The sequence below is a fragment of the Vombatus ursinus genome, unplaced genomic scaffold (genome assembly GCF_900497805.2).
Source record: "Vombatus ursinus unplaced genomic scaffold, bare-nosed wombat genome assembly UNPS02009132.1, whole genome shotgun sequence".
Taxonomy (NCBI): domain Eukaryota; kingdom Metazoa; phylum Chordata; class Mammalia; order Diprotodontia; family Vombatidae; genus Vombatus; species Vombatus ursinus.
Window position 1 is genome coordinate 3,671,286 of NW_020948910.1, and position 16,437 is coordinate 3,687,722.

The 16,437-nt window shown below is 39.2% G+C and overlaps 1 protein-coding gene across 4 annotated transcripts in view; it reads right to left on the reverse strand.

Annotated features, from left to right (window-relative positions):
• Nucleotides 1-10,656, reverse strand: part of UTRN (utrophin) — a 620,052-nt gene extending 609,396 nt beyond the window's left edge. For 2 of the 4 annotated variants that reach the window (XM_027850670.1, XM_027850661.1), the window contains exons 1-2: nucleotides 10,543-10,656; nucleotides 5,835-6,002 (exon numbers count right to left, since the gene is read on the reverse strand). In XM_027850670.1, the coding sequence (XP_027706471.1) occupies nucleotides 5,835-5,913 (79 nt within the window). In that variant the 5' untranslated portion in view covers nucleotides 5,914-6,002; nucleotides 10,543-10,656. Of the gene's footprint in view, nucleotides 1-5,834; nucleotides 6,003-9,742; nucleotides 9,799-10,542 lie in introns of those variants that run through there. The other 2 variants (XM_027850663.1, XM_027850669.1) reach the window with 2 other exon arrangements.
• Between the last annotated feature and the right edge of the window lie 5,781 nt (nucleotides 10,657-16,437).

A 16,437-nucleotide genomic window follows, 5' to 3' on the forward strand; every position in this document is an offset into this window, starting at 1 on the left:
TGAGAGTCATTCATCTAAAAAGGAATTCTTGAACACCTGTTACTATGTACCTAGTATAGTACAAGTGAACTTGTATACTATCAGGACCAGAAGTAAAGGAAGGCAAAAATGTAATCCTTCTCTGCCTCATGCTACCCTCCCTCACTCCACAGACCCTGGCACAAGTCTGTTCTAAATCAGCCTTTTATACCCTGAAAGGAGATGAAGGAAGAGAGTTACAAAAAAAGAATATGGATACAAGTATAACTGAGGATGTTCTAGGGGATCTAATTCCTCCATATTGAAACTCTATTATAGCAAGTATATATGATGTGTGCCAGGGTTTTATAAATTCATCTAAATGTCAGAGACATTTTTACCACTACATGAAAAAATATAATGTGTTGTAATTAATCAGGAATCTTTGAGTTCCATAGCTGGTCAAGAATGGAGATGACTCCAAGATTCACCACTCCAAGAAACAGAGAATCATATCTCTAGAGCCAGAAAAGACCTTTGAAGCCACCCCACCTAGTTCCACTGTTTCATTCATTTTACCAATGAGGAAACTGAGGCCCAGAGATTTGAAGTGACTTGCCCAACATCACACATGGGAAGTAAGGGGAAGAGACAGGATTAAAAAACAAATCCTCCCCAACACCCAATCAAGTTTTCTTTCTTGTGGTTCAACTAGGGCTGTATTTGGAGGTGTGGATGAATAATGCACCTGCCCTCTGTCAGAACTCTCCAGAAGGCACTGAGGTCTTCAAAGGAGCAGGGGAAAGTATAATCCCACCTAAATCTTTTAACTTTTTTTTATTCTTCAGTCCCCCTTACCATAACCTCCTTCAAGACTAAGCTCATCTCCCAATTTTTGCAAGAGGCCTTTTGAGATCCTCTCTTCTCTCATTGCTAGTGCCTTTCCTGAGATTAATTCCATTTTCACTGTATAGATCTCATATGAAGTTATTTGCATGTGAGAATGTGAGCTCCTTGAGGGCAGGAACTGTTTTTGCCTTTGTGTGCTCAATGCTGAACACAGTGTCTAACACATAGTAAACACTTACTAAATATTTCTTGACTGGTAATTAATACTAATAATAATAGCTAGATATAGCACCTATTATATGCTAGGTACTGTGCTAAGAGCTTTACAAATATCTGATTTTATCCTCATGGCTAACCTAGGAGGTAGGTGTTATTATTATCATACCCCATTTTACAGATAAGGAAACCGAGGTAGGTTATCTGAAAGTATCTGAGGTTGGATTTGAGGTGTTTTTTTTCCCCCTAATTTCAGGCCTAGCAGAAGGTGAAAAATTATTTTCCTCAGAGCAACCAGATGTGGATAACACAAATGCAAATTTTAGACAAAATGACTAAGAAAAATCAGGCTAATTTAAGTAGCTATCATGGCAGACTGGAAAGAGTGTTGCACCCAGGTTCTAGTCTCATCTTTGCTACTAACTAGCTGTGTGACCGTGAACAACTAAAGTCTCAGCTTCTTCAGTCTGTTAAATAACTAGGCTTTATTTCTTAAGTCTCTTCTACATCTAAAATGTTATGATTCCATATTTATACCAACAAGAATATAAATTGTGATATAATTATTAGAACAATTAGTAATCTCTGTGTAGGCATGCTTTTAAAAATACATAAATCCATTTTTATTTTCAGCATCATAAAAAAGTGACTCAAGACCCAGCTCAGTTCAGTTGCATGAAGTTTTCTCTGATTCCCTGCCCCCCAAGCACACTTAAAGTGACCTCTTGCTCCTGAAATTTTTGCATTACTTTGTATGGATCTCTCCTTCATTATATTCTATTTCACATGATACTGATTTATGTGCATAACTTTATCTCCTTCTTCCTCTCACATTACACTGTAAACTTCTTAATAGCAAGGACAGAATCATTTCTCATCTTTGTATTCCTGGGGCCTAGCACATAAAGCACTTTGTACAAAGACAATATGTTTATTTAATTGTATAGCAATAATAATTAGCTGAGAGGAAACATGGAACAGTAGAGAATCAATCTTGGAAGGAGCACTAGGTGGCAAAGTGGATAGAGCACCAGCTCTGGAGTCCAGAGTACCTGAGTTCAAATCCAAACTCAGACACTTACTAGCTATGTGACCCTGGGTAAGTTGCTTAACCCCAAGTACCTTCCAAAAAGAGAAAGAGAGAAAATCAGTCTTGCAAATAGACCTGGATTCAAGTCCTACCCCTGACACACACTCCTGGCTCTGTGACTCAAAGAACCTCTTGGTGTCCCCAAGTAATTCTCTAAGACAATACATTTCAGACATATTAACTAACTTTATCAATGGAAGTAGTTTTGGACACTGATTTAATAACAGGTCTGAACTCGACCCTACCCCAACCCCCAAAAAAGAAAGTTGGTAGACATTTCTATAGAGTTTTAGGCTAAAAATCATTTTATATTCACTATCTCATTTGATTCTGACAACAACCCAATGAGATAGGGAGTGTAAGTATTATTATATTCACTTTCTACAAACTCAACAAAATTAAGTGACTTGCCCAAAGTAACACAGCTATTATCTGCCAGCTCTCAAACTAGTACCCAGGTATTCTGATTCCATGCCCAATACTATTTCCAGCATACCACAGCTGCCTCCCTATAGCAGAGAGGTCTTTCCATTATAGGAATTCAATTCATATCAATTCAATATCTACCTTTGTGTCACATTTTACTGAACAATTAACACCAAATTAATCTTTCTCCTTAAAATGATGGCACCAGTAACCACAGCACCAAATTAATAAAAAAAAAAAACTAGGGCAAAATAATCAATCTCATAAACTTAAAACAAAATATACATGTAAAAGCCTATATTTGCCCAATATAGACACAGACCTAAAAGGCCTTCTCACTTATTGAGAAGGAAAAGGAGTGAGAATACCATCTGCACACCCTGAGGAAACATTCCCTTTGGCCTTTCCCCCTTCTCCTCAGAGCAAAGGACAACAGGCATATTCTCTCAGGGTCAGCCAGAGACAGCAAGCTCCCACTCTATGAAAACTGATGTCACTTACATTAAAAAGAAATCTCCTTATAAACCAAAAGAAAATCAAATTTATTAAGATACTCTCAAGTCAAAGAACACAGTTGATTCCCAAAATAAAAGCATTCTTGACTAGAATAAGGATAACATATGCTATCTAAAATTATTTCCTATTGTAGCCATGTCCAAGAGCAATCTTTAAAATCACATCTTATTTTTCAACAATGTTACCCTTAGGTCCCTTTTAAGGGAAAGACTTTTGGGGTGCAATATGACATCCCTGTTTTATACTTTACCATCGGGAAAGCCAAAGAACAAGGAATCAGTTAGCAGTAGACAAAAGGAGGTTCTAAATGAAAATATGAAGAGCCTGCCTTTCTCGCCTCCATTCAGACCTATTTTTATCCTAACTGACTTCGTGTACTAGACCACAGGCACTAGGCAGCTGCTCAGCAGTGTGATTCATCTCTCAGATACTCAATATTCTCTGGAGTGGGTGCTAGTGAAACAAGATTAAAGCCATAACTTTAATATTAAAGTTTCTAAGCTATTTAGAGGCCTTTAATTGATAAATTAAAGATCACTCTGAAAGTTATACAATGCCAATGTGTTGTTTATAGTACTTATAAAAGTTATATGATTTTTTTTATGACCAAGTACATATTATAAATATCAAAAGTTCTTAATTCAATGGAAACTGAGTCAGAAAACCATTAAGAACAGGCTTCTCCAGTCTCATAAAGCACAGAAAGTAGAGAGTACATACTTTCTCTGACCTGATTTTCCACTGTGTTACGCTTCACTTGGATATTCATTAAGGGAGGATAAAGACAATGATAACACCCTACACTTATATGGGGTATTCAAACATTTAAAGTCATACCATGAATTTCAAGGGATTAAAATATATTCATGGCACACTTAATTTTAGGAGTATTATAGTATTAAGCTTTACCTTTCCAAAAGATTCTTATATTCAGTAAAATGACATTGACATTAAATACTAAGTACTATTTATTTAAGGCTATATCCCCACTAAACATCTTCACTAACCCTGGAGAGATTTGTGTATTTAAATAAATATATTTAAATAAAGCACGTTGTGGAATAATAGGGGAAGAAATGGTGAGGAAGTTGGCTCAGAAAGACCTGGCCTCAAGTTCTCTAACACATATTATAACATATTATAACCCTGGACAAATCACTAAACCTTCCTAACTCTGATTCTTCTTCCATAAAATTAGAATACTAATACCTTTACAACTTAACATCACAAGGATGTTATGAAGTTTCAATGTATATGAAGTACTCTGCAAGATTTAAAGCTTAAATAATTTAATGTCAGTTATCAGAAAAGGGAACTTCTAGGAAAGGAGTTCCCCTATACCTGTGACCACAGGTCTGAAAGGGGGAAAAAGGGTCCCTATATGACTTGGGACCAAGTTATTCATTTTCAAACTCATAATAAAATTTCTGAAGTCACATGAAGGTAAGGAATATGGTATTTGTTTAGAAAAAAAGATGAAACTGGAATACATATTTATACCTTTCAAGAACTCTCAATATTTAGTATAGTACTAACAGACCAGAATGAGGCCCTGAATGACTTATATGAGTTTTCAAAAGTCCTGACTGCCTCCCCCCAAATCTGTTTTTTAAACTTACTAACATATATGTCATAGAGTATGCTTGGGGGGCTAGGGCAAGGGAAGGATGGAGGGAAGGGCAGTAGGGAAGAAATATTTTAAGCCAACCAGGAACTTTTGATAAGGATTTCCAATAACTGAAATTACTATCATTAGAATTATACATGGATTAGAAAAGAAAGAAGAAAACACTGTCTTCAGAAAGTCCCAGTCAAAATATTTGCATTTAAATTATTGATCATTATTAATTTATAAGATTAGCTAGTTGACAGTTGCACACTGCTGAGGTAAGATATAAAACAGACAAGGTTCAAAGTTAGGGTAAGAAAGGCAATGGAATATGACAACTGTGTACCTAGAACCAAGGTTCTTGACCTTTTTTTCCCCTGGTACCTTTTGTTAGTCCGATGAAGCCTTTGGGCTCCTTTTTCAGGATGATGTTGGTTGCCTGTATTCATAATTGCTAAATTATGCTAAATTTCATTTAGAGGTTAAGCTGAAATTTATTTTATATGAAATTTATTTATATTTATGTTATATAATTTATAATTTTATAATTTATTTTATAAAATAAATTACAGTTTAACCTCTAAATGAAATTTAGCATAATTTAGCAATTATGAATATAGGCAACCAACATTATGAAAATAAAGGTGTATCTCTTTTCCCATCTAAACTCTTTGATCTGCAGAAATCTATACACAGATCTGGAAAAAGAACCCCTGGGCTAAAGGATAGGAACTTAAGATAAGTAACCACAGCATGTGGCATTTCAAATATCTAAATTTTGTATATAATTTTTTCCAATTGAGACATCATCCTACAAATTGAACACCTTTATATCTGAGTATAACACAATACATTTTTACAAAAGAAAACCAATCAAACGTAGGCAACTGTTTTACTAAGCAATTCAGTTCAATAGAGAAAGGTAATGAAATTTGGCTGGGGAATTAGGATAGAAAACTTGAAGATATAATATATCTTCTCCCTTTCAATCACATAACAAATTTGCTGAAAACAGATGCTAAAAGATCATTTCATTCTCTTCACAGGAGCAAAACAAAACAAAGCACCAAAATTAAATTCCCCTTGTAAAGAAGATAATCCATGACTGTCTTGGCAAAAGAGAACTGGAAGAGGAGGAAAAGGGAAAGGAACCGAGTTGTCATCACCTACCTGATCTGGACTTAATGATGTCAGTAAATTCACTCTGTCCCTCATTTGGTCTGTTCTCTTGCTCTCCATATTTGGCCATCTTTGCAGAGATTTAACTCAGTATAAAAATTCTGCCAGATACTCTTAAGGATTGTGCCTTTCTTTACACACTTGATTTGGCATCAATATCTGAAAACAACGGAGAAAGTACTAAATTATATAAAATGCCTTTATTTGTATACTAAAATATTCACACACACAGATAAAATAAACACATTCCAAGAAATACAACCTTATGTTAGGAGCATATTACTGTTCAGTTAACAGAACTCAGTCCACAAGCATTTATTAAGCACTTACTACATGCCAGAGGCTGTGCTAAGCACCTGAAGAAAGTCATGAATTGTCTCAAATTCACTCTTAAGAAAAGCATTTCTATGTATATGTATAACCTATATCAGACTGAATGCCATCTTGGGGAGGGAGGGGAAGAGGGAAGGGAAAAAAAATTTAAAACTCAAAAGCTTATGGAAGTAATTGCTGGTAAATCAAAATAAATTAATAAAAAAATAAAAAATAAAGATGTGTACTGAATGGAAACTAAAAAAAAAAGAAAAGAAAAGAAAAGAAAAAAGAAAAGCATTTCTAGAATCTGCAGAAGTCACGGTTTTATTGTTCATCCACTAGCCTTTACATCTACGACCTGTAAATAATTGCAGTGCCTGGCTTACCCTAATGTATTATAATGGGCTTGGGGCATGCCATGCCAGCACCCAAAGAGCATTGGTGTTTTTTTTTCTAGGTTCAACAATACCCTGAAAGAAGACACCAACTTTTAGTTAAATTAACCAACCATTAGTTTGAAAATATAATTGTCAATTCACAAATGATTTATAATTTGCTTTTGCTGGACTTTAGATGAGAACCCAGACATCAAGACTTTTCACCACTGGTGAGCAAAGACTAGATATTTTAGCCCTTTGCTTATCTCCCACTATGTTTGATAATGTGATTAACTGGACATATGTCACTAGGTGAAGATGTCTAGAAAGAGAACTATAAGCTCCAGTGATAGAAAATTACAAAAAGTGGTTTAAAAAATTCCTTAGATATAAAGTAGTTTGAGACTGGCTTTTTACATTACTACCTGTCCAGAAAACAGCAGAGACAAAAGTGTTCCTACTGGTAGAGTTCTCTAGAGTTTCAACTTTGTAACTTATTTTCAATATGGCAACCGTTACTGTTAACATTTTGTACTCTTTTATCAGAAAATTATTTTTTCTACGAAGAGTGATCTCAAAAAGTTTACTGCATGTTTAAGTGCGATTTTGTTACATGGAGAGACCTCCTCTCCCCCCCCTTTTTTTTAAAACAGTGCAATACAGTTGTACTTAATAGAAATTCTTAAGTCTATATCATGGAAAGAAAAACCCACAAGGTCTTCCCACAAGGGATATTATGCACTGTAAGAGACAAAATTAATAGGTGAAAAAAAAAATTTATTAAAGGCTAGTCACTAACTAGACACAGGGCTCAACCAGGAATATAAATACAAGTAAAATAATCCCTGCTTTCAAGAAGTTTACATACTAATGGGGGTGGGAAGGACAACATATAAAGGGAGTGGTGGATAGAGAGGAGGGGTTTTTTGTTGTTGTTGTTGTTTGGGGATTTTGTTTTTGTTTTTGTTTTTTTTTGAGAGGGAAGGTGGGGAATAGTGATTGGAGTAATAGCTCTATTGAGCAAGATGTTCCAGATTGTGTGTATGTGTGTGTGTGTGTGTGTGTGAGAGAGAGAGAGAGAGACAAATGCACATGTCTACATATAATATGATTTTAAGGCCTCCAAAATGCTTTCCTCACAACACCTCTGTAAGATGGTCAAAATTAAGTATTACTAAATATTATTAACTCTTTTTTCTAGATGAGGAAAATGAGGCTCTGGGAGATCATTTCTCCCCCAAAAAGTCCCAGAGCTCAGAAAGGTTAAAGACTGGAACCCAGGCAGGTCTCCTGACTCCAAGCCCAGCTTGACCTACCACACCTTGCAGGAGTTAAGTACATATTACCAAAATTACCATCTTTAGGTTCCATTCTGACATTTTTGGTCTTTGAATTTGACCTAGCAAAGGTTTCACTATCATGAATCTACTCAACTGGATCTTTACTTCACCCTTTCTTCCATAAACTGGATTTGGAGTCAGAGCTCTCCAGTCTGAATACTAACTCTGATACTTCTTAATTTCCTCACCTTAGTCCTCACCTAACATTATCAATTATAAAATGACAGGGTTGCCTTAGATTATCTCAGATCACAGAGACCCTAAATTCAGAGCTATTTAGAACTAGAAGGAACCTGACCTCATCTAGTACAACCTTCTCACTGAACAAATAGTAACCTGAAACTTAAGAGGTTAAATGGTCTGACCATCCATAGTCACAAAGCTAGAATCAAAAGGGGGATTTAAATCCAGGTCTTTCTGCCTCCAAATCCAGCACTCTAGGTACCAAGTCATGCTGACCCCAAAGTACAGTTCTAAATTCTCTGTATTTAGTGTCAATGCATTGTGTGTCAAGGACTAACAGAAAAAAGAGGGAAGCAAAAAACGATGGGGGTGGGGGAGGGGAAAGAAGAAATATTTCATATGAAATTCCTCTAGGAATAAATTGCAGTTACCTAGGAATAGATAAATTAGTATAAACAAATGAGAATACACTGTAGCCCCTGAGAAAAAGTCAATTCATTCCCAGTGAAGACCACTACCTTAAATTAATAGAGATACTGAAAGAGGAAGGGTGAAGTGGGGAGGATTATACTTCCAATTTTTAAAAAAGCTTAGGAAACTCCTAAATGTCCACTCGTAACCAAGAAAATTACATGCACACAGTGCAGCCTCTAGGGAAAGTTTATACTAGTCATTATTGCTCTAACAACTCAGGCAATAACTTTTATGTAAACACTCCGGGACAATTAAAACTGTCTCATCAGCCACATAAAAGGCTCCTAAATGGGAGGGGGAAAGGGGGAGAGGGGGAGAGAGGACCGCTCCACTTAAAGTTCAGCTCTAGTCTACCCGGTACTAGGAAACCTCGGTACAGGCAGGTTTTGCCAAGCTCCAGCTCTAACCTCCAGTCTGGCCTAAGTCCCCAATGTTTTGGTTCCTTTTCTTTCCGCGCCCACCAAACAGAAACCAACTGGGAGGGGCCAGGAGAACTTCCTCCCAGCCAGTGCAAGTTACAAAGGAGTTGTGCCTACAGGCAGTCCGACTGCCTGGGAAGGCAGAGGAAGAAGCCGAGGCTTCCTGGGACCCGTCAACTCCGAGTGATTCTCTTCTAGAACCCAAAGCAACCCAGTACCATTTTTTACGGAAGAGCCTTTCGAAGTCTTGTGATTGTGTTGGTACCCTTTTTCTCCCTTCCTCCCCTCCTTTCACCAATGAAGATAAGGGGCAGAATCGCCAAAACAAATAAAAGCTCGAGGATTTCACCTCCGAGAGCCACCTGCAAGGTGGAAAAAAGAATCCCTTTTAGCTGGAGCTTCTATTAGAGGGAAGGCTGTAAAGTTACTTGGTGGAGAGGGAGAGGAATTAGCCTGTGCGCTGTGGGTTTAATGTAAAGTTCAGGTTTAGAAAATAGCTGGAATAATCACTTCTAAAGGACTGCAAAAAGAGATGCCAGGCTATCTGTTAATAAGCATCTATTATGTGCCAAGCACTGGGTTAAGCACTGGGAAAGTATCCCTAAATGTCCTGCTGGGGTTTTGTGTACACATGTACACACACACACACACACACACACACACACGCAGCTAGGGGTTTGTATACACACATAAAAATAAAAATACACACACACACACACACACACGCACGCACAAATGAAACCATAACATAGTCAGTTACCCGACAAGTTTCAAAGGATGGTGATACTTACACCAGAGCGTCATTAGCGCACAAATCCGGAATTCCTCGCCCACGTAAAGGGCCAACCCCGTCCCGATCGCCTAACGAAGGAGTTACCAGTGGCTCAAGGCCAAAATAATAATACTCTCTCCAACGCCCCACCCTCTAGATCTGTTACAGCTCTACAGACCTCTGTTCAGCACCGGGCTGAAACGCCCTCCTCCTCCTCCTTTTCCTTCTTCCTTGGCAACCTCAGCTCCCTCCCTCCCTCTCTCTCTCTCACCGCTTCCTCACTCTCTCACTCACTGGTCCTCCCAAGTCCCAGCCCTCATAGGCCCCAGGGGTCGCGCTACGCACCTGCAGGTCAAAATGACCCAGCAGCTTGTTGGTGGTCTCTTCCCTGACCCGAAATCCTCCCACCCTCCGCCCAGAGAACAGAAAACTAATTCAGCTTCCAGGCACCTTAAGGCTCCTTGGGCACTGACTCACATCTGTCTGGCTGAAAGCGCAAAAAAGGGATGATGGGAGGAGAGAACACTGAAGCTGTCCCATTAGCAAGGAGGTATTTTAAGGGTCCCTCCCTTCTCTGCCCTTTCCCACATCTCCGACGACCTCCCGTCCTCTCTCCCCGCCTGATTCAAGCAGTCTCAACTTGAAGTTGAGTGCACAAAACTTGGGATCCTGGTTGGGTAACCCAGGAGGGCAATAGTGAGCGCAAAAGCCCTGCCTGGCAGCCAATGAGCCCAGCCTTCTACCTAACCCCCCCTTTTCCCAGCTCAGGTGCGGTAGTCACATTACTGTCCCGGGGCCATCAATAATGCAACTGCTTACCTGCTCCCGTGCCCCTCCGACCCACTTCTCTCCCCGACCGGGTTCCGGACCAATTCCAAGTTTATGCTGGATTTATGCAGGATTTATTTCCTTTTTTTCTTCCTTTTTTTTTAAGATTGAGAAACAAAATAAATAAGCCCTAAGACAAAAAAAAAGGAAAGAAAAAGAAAAAAAAAAGAAAAAAGAAAACAACGCCCCGGACTTATGCAATCTGCCTGCTCTCTAGTTCCGCCAAAAATATTTTTTTAAAAAATCCAATAGCAAACCTGGAACAGACGCTCACGCACCAAGTTTGCCAAATACTAAACTGTTTTCCTTCTGCAGAAAAGACCAAAAAAGGGGTGGGGGGTGGATGAGGGAACCTCTCCTTGCAATTCCCCCAATCGGCTACCGATTGCTTGTTAGTCGCTCCTCCTTTTTAGTGGAATGAAGCTTCTCCAGAGGCTGCAGCTGCCCCCTTCCTCCTAGGAAAGGCGGACTCCAGAACTTTGTGTACAAAAGCCGACCCAGTTCTTCCCGGCTCCTCCTGCTTTTCCTCCTCTCCCCTAGGTTTCCCCCTTCGTTGGAGTGGACTGAAAAGGGGTGAGGCAGCAGGACGAGAAGTCCCTCTGCCCCCGCTGGGCAGCTGAGGCTGCGGTCTGGGCAACCACCTCAGACGGTTAGCGTGAAAGAGTAACGAATAAGGGCAGCAGTGCCCAGTCCGCTGGTCAGCGCAAGTGCCACCCCTCCGCTTTGCTCTAGCTCCTCCGCCCGCCTCTGAACTTTGTTCCCAAAGCTCAGCCTCAGTCCCTCCGAGGTCCCCGGCTTAAGTCTCCGCTGCAGTCCCGGCCGCCTGCGGCTGCTGGGGCTCCAGGGCTGGGAACGTGGCGCGACTGAGTCACCTGACCGCACGCTCAGTCAATCATCCAGGCTGCAACCGGGGAGCTCCCCTCCCCTCCCCTGCGCCCTCCCGGACTGCCCAGAGCTTACCGACGTGCTTCGTTTGCCCCAACTCAGGCTTGATGTTAGGAGGAAGCTCCCTGCCCCTCTACGGGGGAATTAAGCTTTTTGGTGCTTTGGTCTAGGCATGTGTGCGGTGAAGGGATCATCGAAACAGGATCTTATTTATTCAGATTATTTTAAAATATGAGACCCGCCCCTCCAGCAACTTGGCCTCTAGTTACTAGAGATTTTCCCCCTTTTCGTTAAGGAAAGAAATTTCTCTGTTTCTTCTCCCCAGTCTTCACTTCTCTAAGATAGAAACAAGATTTTTTCTAAGATAACATATTTATCATATATTTCTTAACATCACAACTGAAATCCACTTCTGTGTTGAAAATTGCACAGGTGTAAATACTTTGTCCCGTAAGTGTTCTCAAAGCGCTAAGAATATTTGTACTTTTAAAAAAGAAAAGATTATAGCACTGGGTTGGGGTCAGGAAGATCCCAGTTCAAATCCAGCCTCAGACATTCACTAGCTGTGTGATCCTGGACATGTCACTTAACCTCTGTTTGCCTCAGTATCCTCATCTGTAAAATAGATTATAACAGCACCTACCTCCCAGGGTTGTTGTGAGGATCAAATGATCTAATAATTGTAAAAGGCACATAGAAATTGCTACATGAATCTTAGCTATTATTGGTCAAAATAGACAGAGATAAAAGAATGCATGTGCTATGTACATTTCATGTGATCATAGAAATAGAGTTGGAATGGACCCATTGTTTGGAATTGCTTTATTTAACTCTCAGGTTGCTCTTTTGAAACCTTTTACACAGTGTTCATCACCACCACAGCTCACTTAAGAATTTCAGATGAATACTGAATGATTGATGATCGTTTAAAAAAAAAAAGCACAAATGAAATTTACTTTTACGGGCTGCTAGGTGGCGCAGTGGATAGAGCACTGGCCCTGGATTCAGGAGGCCCTGAGTTCAAATCCGACCTCAGACACATAAGAGTTACTAGTGGTGCGTCCCTGGGCAAGTCACTTAACCACATTGCCTAGCCAAAAAAAAAAAAGAAAGAAAGAAATTTGCTTTTAAAATTACAAGAATAAAAAAGAGCAATATTTCAGTATTATAAAAGATCATACTAAGGGACTCCAAACAACCATGAGGATTGCTCTACTTTATGCCTTAGTCTTCATAAGTTTCTGTAACAACAACAAAGCCACCATTTGCTTTCCAGCCCCCATGTTCAACCCAGCCCTCACTCCCACTAGCCTCTCCAATTTTGTGAAAGCTAGCTCTGGGCTGAGAGTCCCTCTGGAGATCACTGACCCTGTCAGAGCTTCCACTTCACTGGCATAGATTTCAAAAATCCAAACTCAACTATATGCCAAAATAAGGCATTGAATAGGATTTCTTTAACTGAGTAAAGGGTTGGGGGGCGGGGTTAGGACCAATAAAGAAACTTCAAATTAAATTGCTAGCGGATACTAACAGAGATGTGTAAAGAATAAATGGTGACAATATTGAATGAACATATAGCTAAGTAATACAGTGGATAGAGTGCTGCATTTAAGACCCAAGTTCAAATCCCACTCAGGAACTTACTAGCTGTGTGACTCTTGTCATTTTCTTGTTATTGTTGTTCAGGCATGTCAGATTCTTCATTTGGAGTTTTCTTGGCAGAGATACTGGAGTGGTTTGCCATTTTCTTCTTCAGCTCATTTTACAGATGAGGAACTGAGACAAATAGGGTTAAATGATTTGCCCAGGGTTACATAGCTAGTAAGTATCTGAGGCAGAATTTGAACTCAAGTCTTCCTGACTCCTTGTGCTCTATCCACTGTGCCACCGAGCTGTACCCCCAAGTCAATTAATTTCTCTCAATCTGTTTTCTCATTTGAAAAATTTGTATAATAATAGGACCTACCTCACAGAGTTCTTATGAGGATCAAGTAAGATAATAAATGCAAAGTGCTTTATAAATCTTAAAGCTGTATATAAATGCTATCATTATTATTTGCCCACTGCTAACAATATATTAGAAACAGAATCTTTTAGCCTTTGAGGGGCAGCTAGGTGGCTAGGAGAATAGAGTGCTGTCTTGAAATCAGGAAGACCCCAGTTCAAATCCAGCTTCAGACACTTCCTAGCTGTTTGATCCTGGGCAAGGTCTTTCTCTGCCTCAGTTTCTCCATTTATAAAATGGGAATAATAATAGCACCAACCTCACAAGGTTGGTGTGAAGATTATATGATACACTTAATACAGTGCCTGACACATAAGCACTATATGAATATTAAGAGTTATTAAAGTAGGTGTCATAGACCAAAAACCATACTTTTTTCCCCAAATATTTTCATAATACTAAATGAAAATAAAAAATTGAAAAATGAAAAAGAAAAAATAAACCTAAGAGAGAAGCAGGAACATAGGTAGAAATGTAACAAAAAATTCAGTATACACAAGATGCAAAAAATTGTACTAGATGCTAAGGAAGATACAAATGATAAGAAAGGACTCCTTCCTTCATGGATCTTGCAATCTAGTAGGGGAATAAGACCTCAATACTAATAGTTACCATTTTTAACATTACATGCCAATTGCATTATAGAGTTGCAAAATAAAATGCAATGTACCAGTAACATGGTCAGTCAATCAACATTTATTAGTTCAGTACAGGCACAAAGAGATGTCAGAGATCAGGGAATGTAAATTTTGAGTTAGATGGGGAAGAATTCAAAAGGTAAAAAAGAAAAGGGAGGATAATTCAGACATAGAAAATATGAGCAAAAGCACAGAAACCTGAGAGTGGTACCACCTATTCAGAGAGAAGTCCCATTTGCCTGGAGCATGAATTGAACCATGGGCAGTTCAGCCACTAAAGTGATTGTCTTAAAGAACAAATCTAATTATGTCCCTCCTCCACTCAATAATCTCCAGTGGCTCCCTATTGCTTCCACAGTCAAATGCAAATGCTTTATTACATTCAAAACTCTTAACAACATAGCCACGTTCTACCTTCCCAATATTCTTATACCTTACTTACCTACACATACTCCTCAATTGAGTGATTCCTTGTGGTTCCATGAACAAGATAGTTGTCTCTTGATTCCAAGGATTCTCTCTGGTTGCCCCCCTGCCTGAAACCTCTCACTCCTCTTCTCCCACTATGGACCTCTCTGGCTTCCTTTTAAGTCCCAACTATAATCCCACCTTCTACAGGAAGCCTTCCATAACCCCACTTAATTCCATCCTTTCCTATATTAATTATTTCCAATTTATCATGTATATAGCTTGCTTTGTATATATACATTTGCATGTTGTCTCCTCCATTAGATTGTAGGGTCATTGAGGGCAGGAACAGTCTTTTTCCTCCTTTTTATCCCCAGTTCTTAGTACAGTGCCTGGCATAAAGTCAGCACTTAATAAAGGTTGATTAATTGTATAATATAAAACATAGCTGAAGAAATTGAGGGGATACCCCCTATCAATTGGGGAATGGTTGAACAAATTGTGATGTATGATTGTAATGGAATGTTACTGTGTTAGAAGAAATGATGAGCAGGCTGATTTCAGAAAAACTTCGAAAGACTTGGATGAACTGATGCAAAGTGAAGTGAGCAGAACCAAGAACATTATACACAGCAACAGCAATACTATACAATGATCAACTGTGAATTACTTAGCTATTCCTGGAAATACATTAATTCAAGACAATTCTAAAGGACTCATGATGAAAAATGCTATCCACCTCCAGAGAAAGAACTGATGGAGTCTGAATGCAGATCAAAGCATACTATTTTTCACTTTGTGTGTGTGTGTGAGTTTCCCTTTGGGTCTGTGTCTTCTTTCACAACATGACTAATATGATAATATGGTGCATGATTGAACATCTATAACATATATCAAATTGCTTACTGTCTCAGGGAGAGGGGAGGTGAGAGAGAGAAAATTTGGAACCTAAATTTTTTTTAATGAATGTTAAAAATCGTCATTTCATATAACTGGGGGAAAAGAAAAAAAATTAAACCAGCTGAAGAGGAAATGTGGCATTATATTCAAATGGGTCTTGAATGGGAGGGTAAGGAATTTTATCTTAACTTAGTAGGTAATAGGAAGCTTTTCAAGATGTGTGAGAAGTGACAAGACCAAATCTATTTATGAGAAGGATTATTCTGGCAACTATATGAAGAAAGGATTTGGAAGGGAAAGTAAAGTCAGAAAGACCTGTCAGGAGACTTTTGAAATAATTTAGGTGAGTGAAAATGAGGGTCTATATTATGGTGGTGACAGTGGGAATAGAAAGAAAGGGACTGATACAAGAAATATGGCAACTGACTGGCTATGAGAAGAGAAGAAGGGAAAAGAGTCAAAGGAAATCTAGGGCTATGGCAAGCCAGATGAATGTGCTTCCTGGTACACTGTTGTTGTTATTGTCATTGCCGTCATCATCATTTAGTCCTTTCTGTCGTGGCCAACTCTTCCTGACACCCTTTGGGGTTTTCTTGGCAGGGATACTGGCCTGGTTTTCCATTTCCTTCTCCCACTCACAGACAGGGCTTAATAAGTGCTTAATGACTGCCTGCTGACAGACTGAAATCTGAAGAGGAAACTGGTTCTGTCTGGGATATTGTAAAATAATAGTGTGACATCAAGGTGGAGATATCCTGTTAGGTAACTGGGTAGGCGGGTCTGGAACTCAGAAGAGAGGTATGAATTGGAGATATGGATCTAGGTGGCACAGAAGATAGAGCACCAGACTTGAGTTCCAATCCAGCCTCAGACACTTACTAGCTGAATGATTCTGGGCAAGTCACTTAACCTTTCTCAGCTAGGTCATGCAATGGGTAAAGTAGAATTAAAAAGACCTGAGTTCAAATCCAGCTTCAAACACTTAATGACTGTGTGATCCTGGGCAAGTCACTTAACTTTCCCTGCCTCAGTGTCCTCATCTTTAAAATG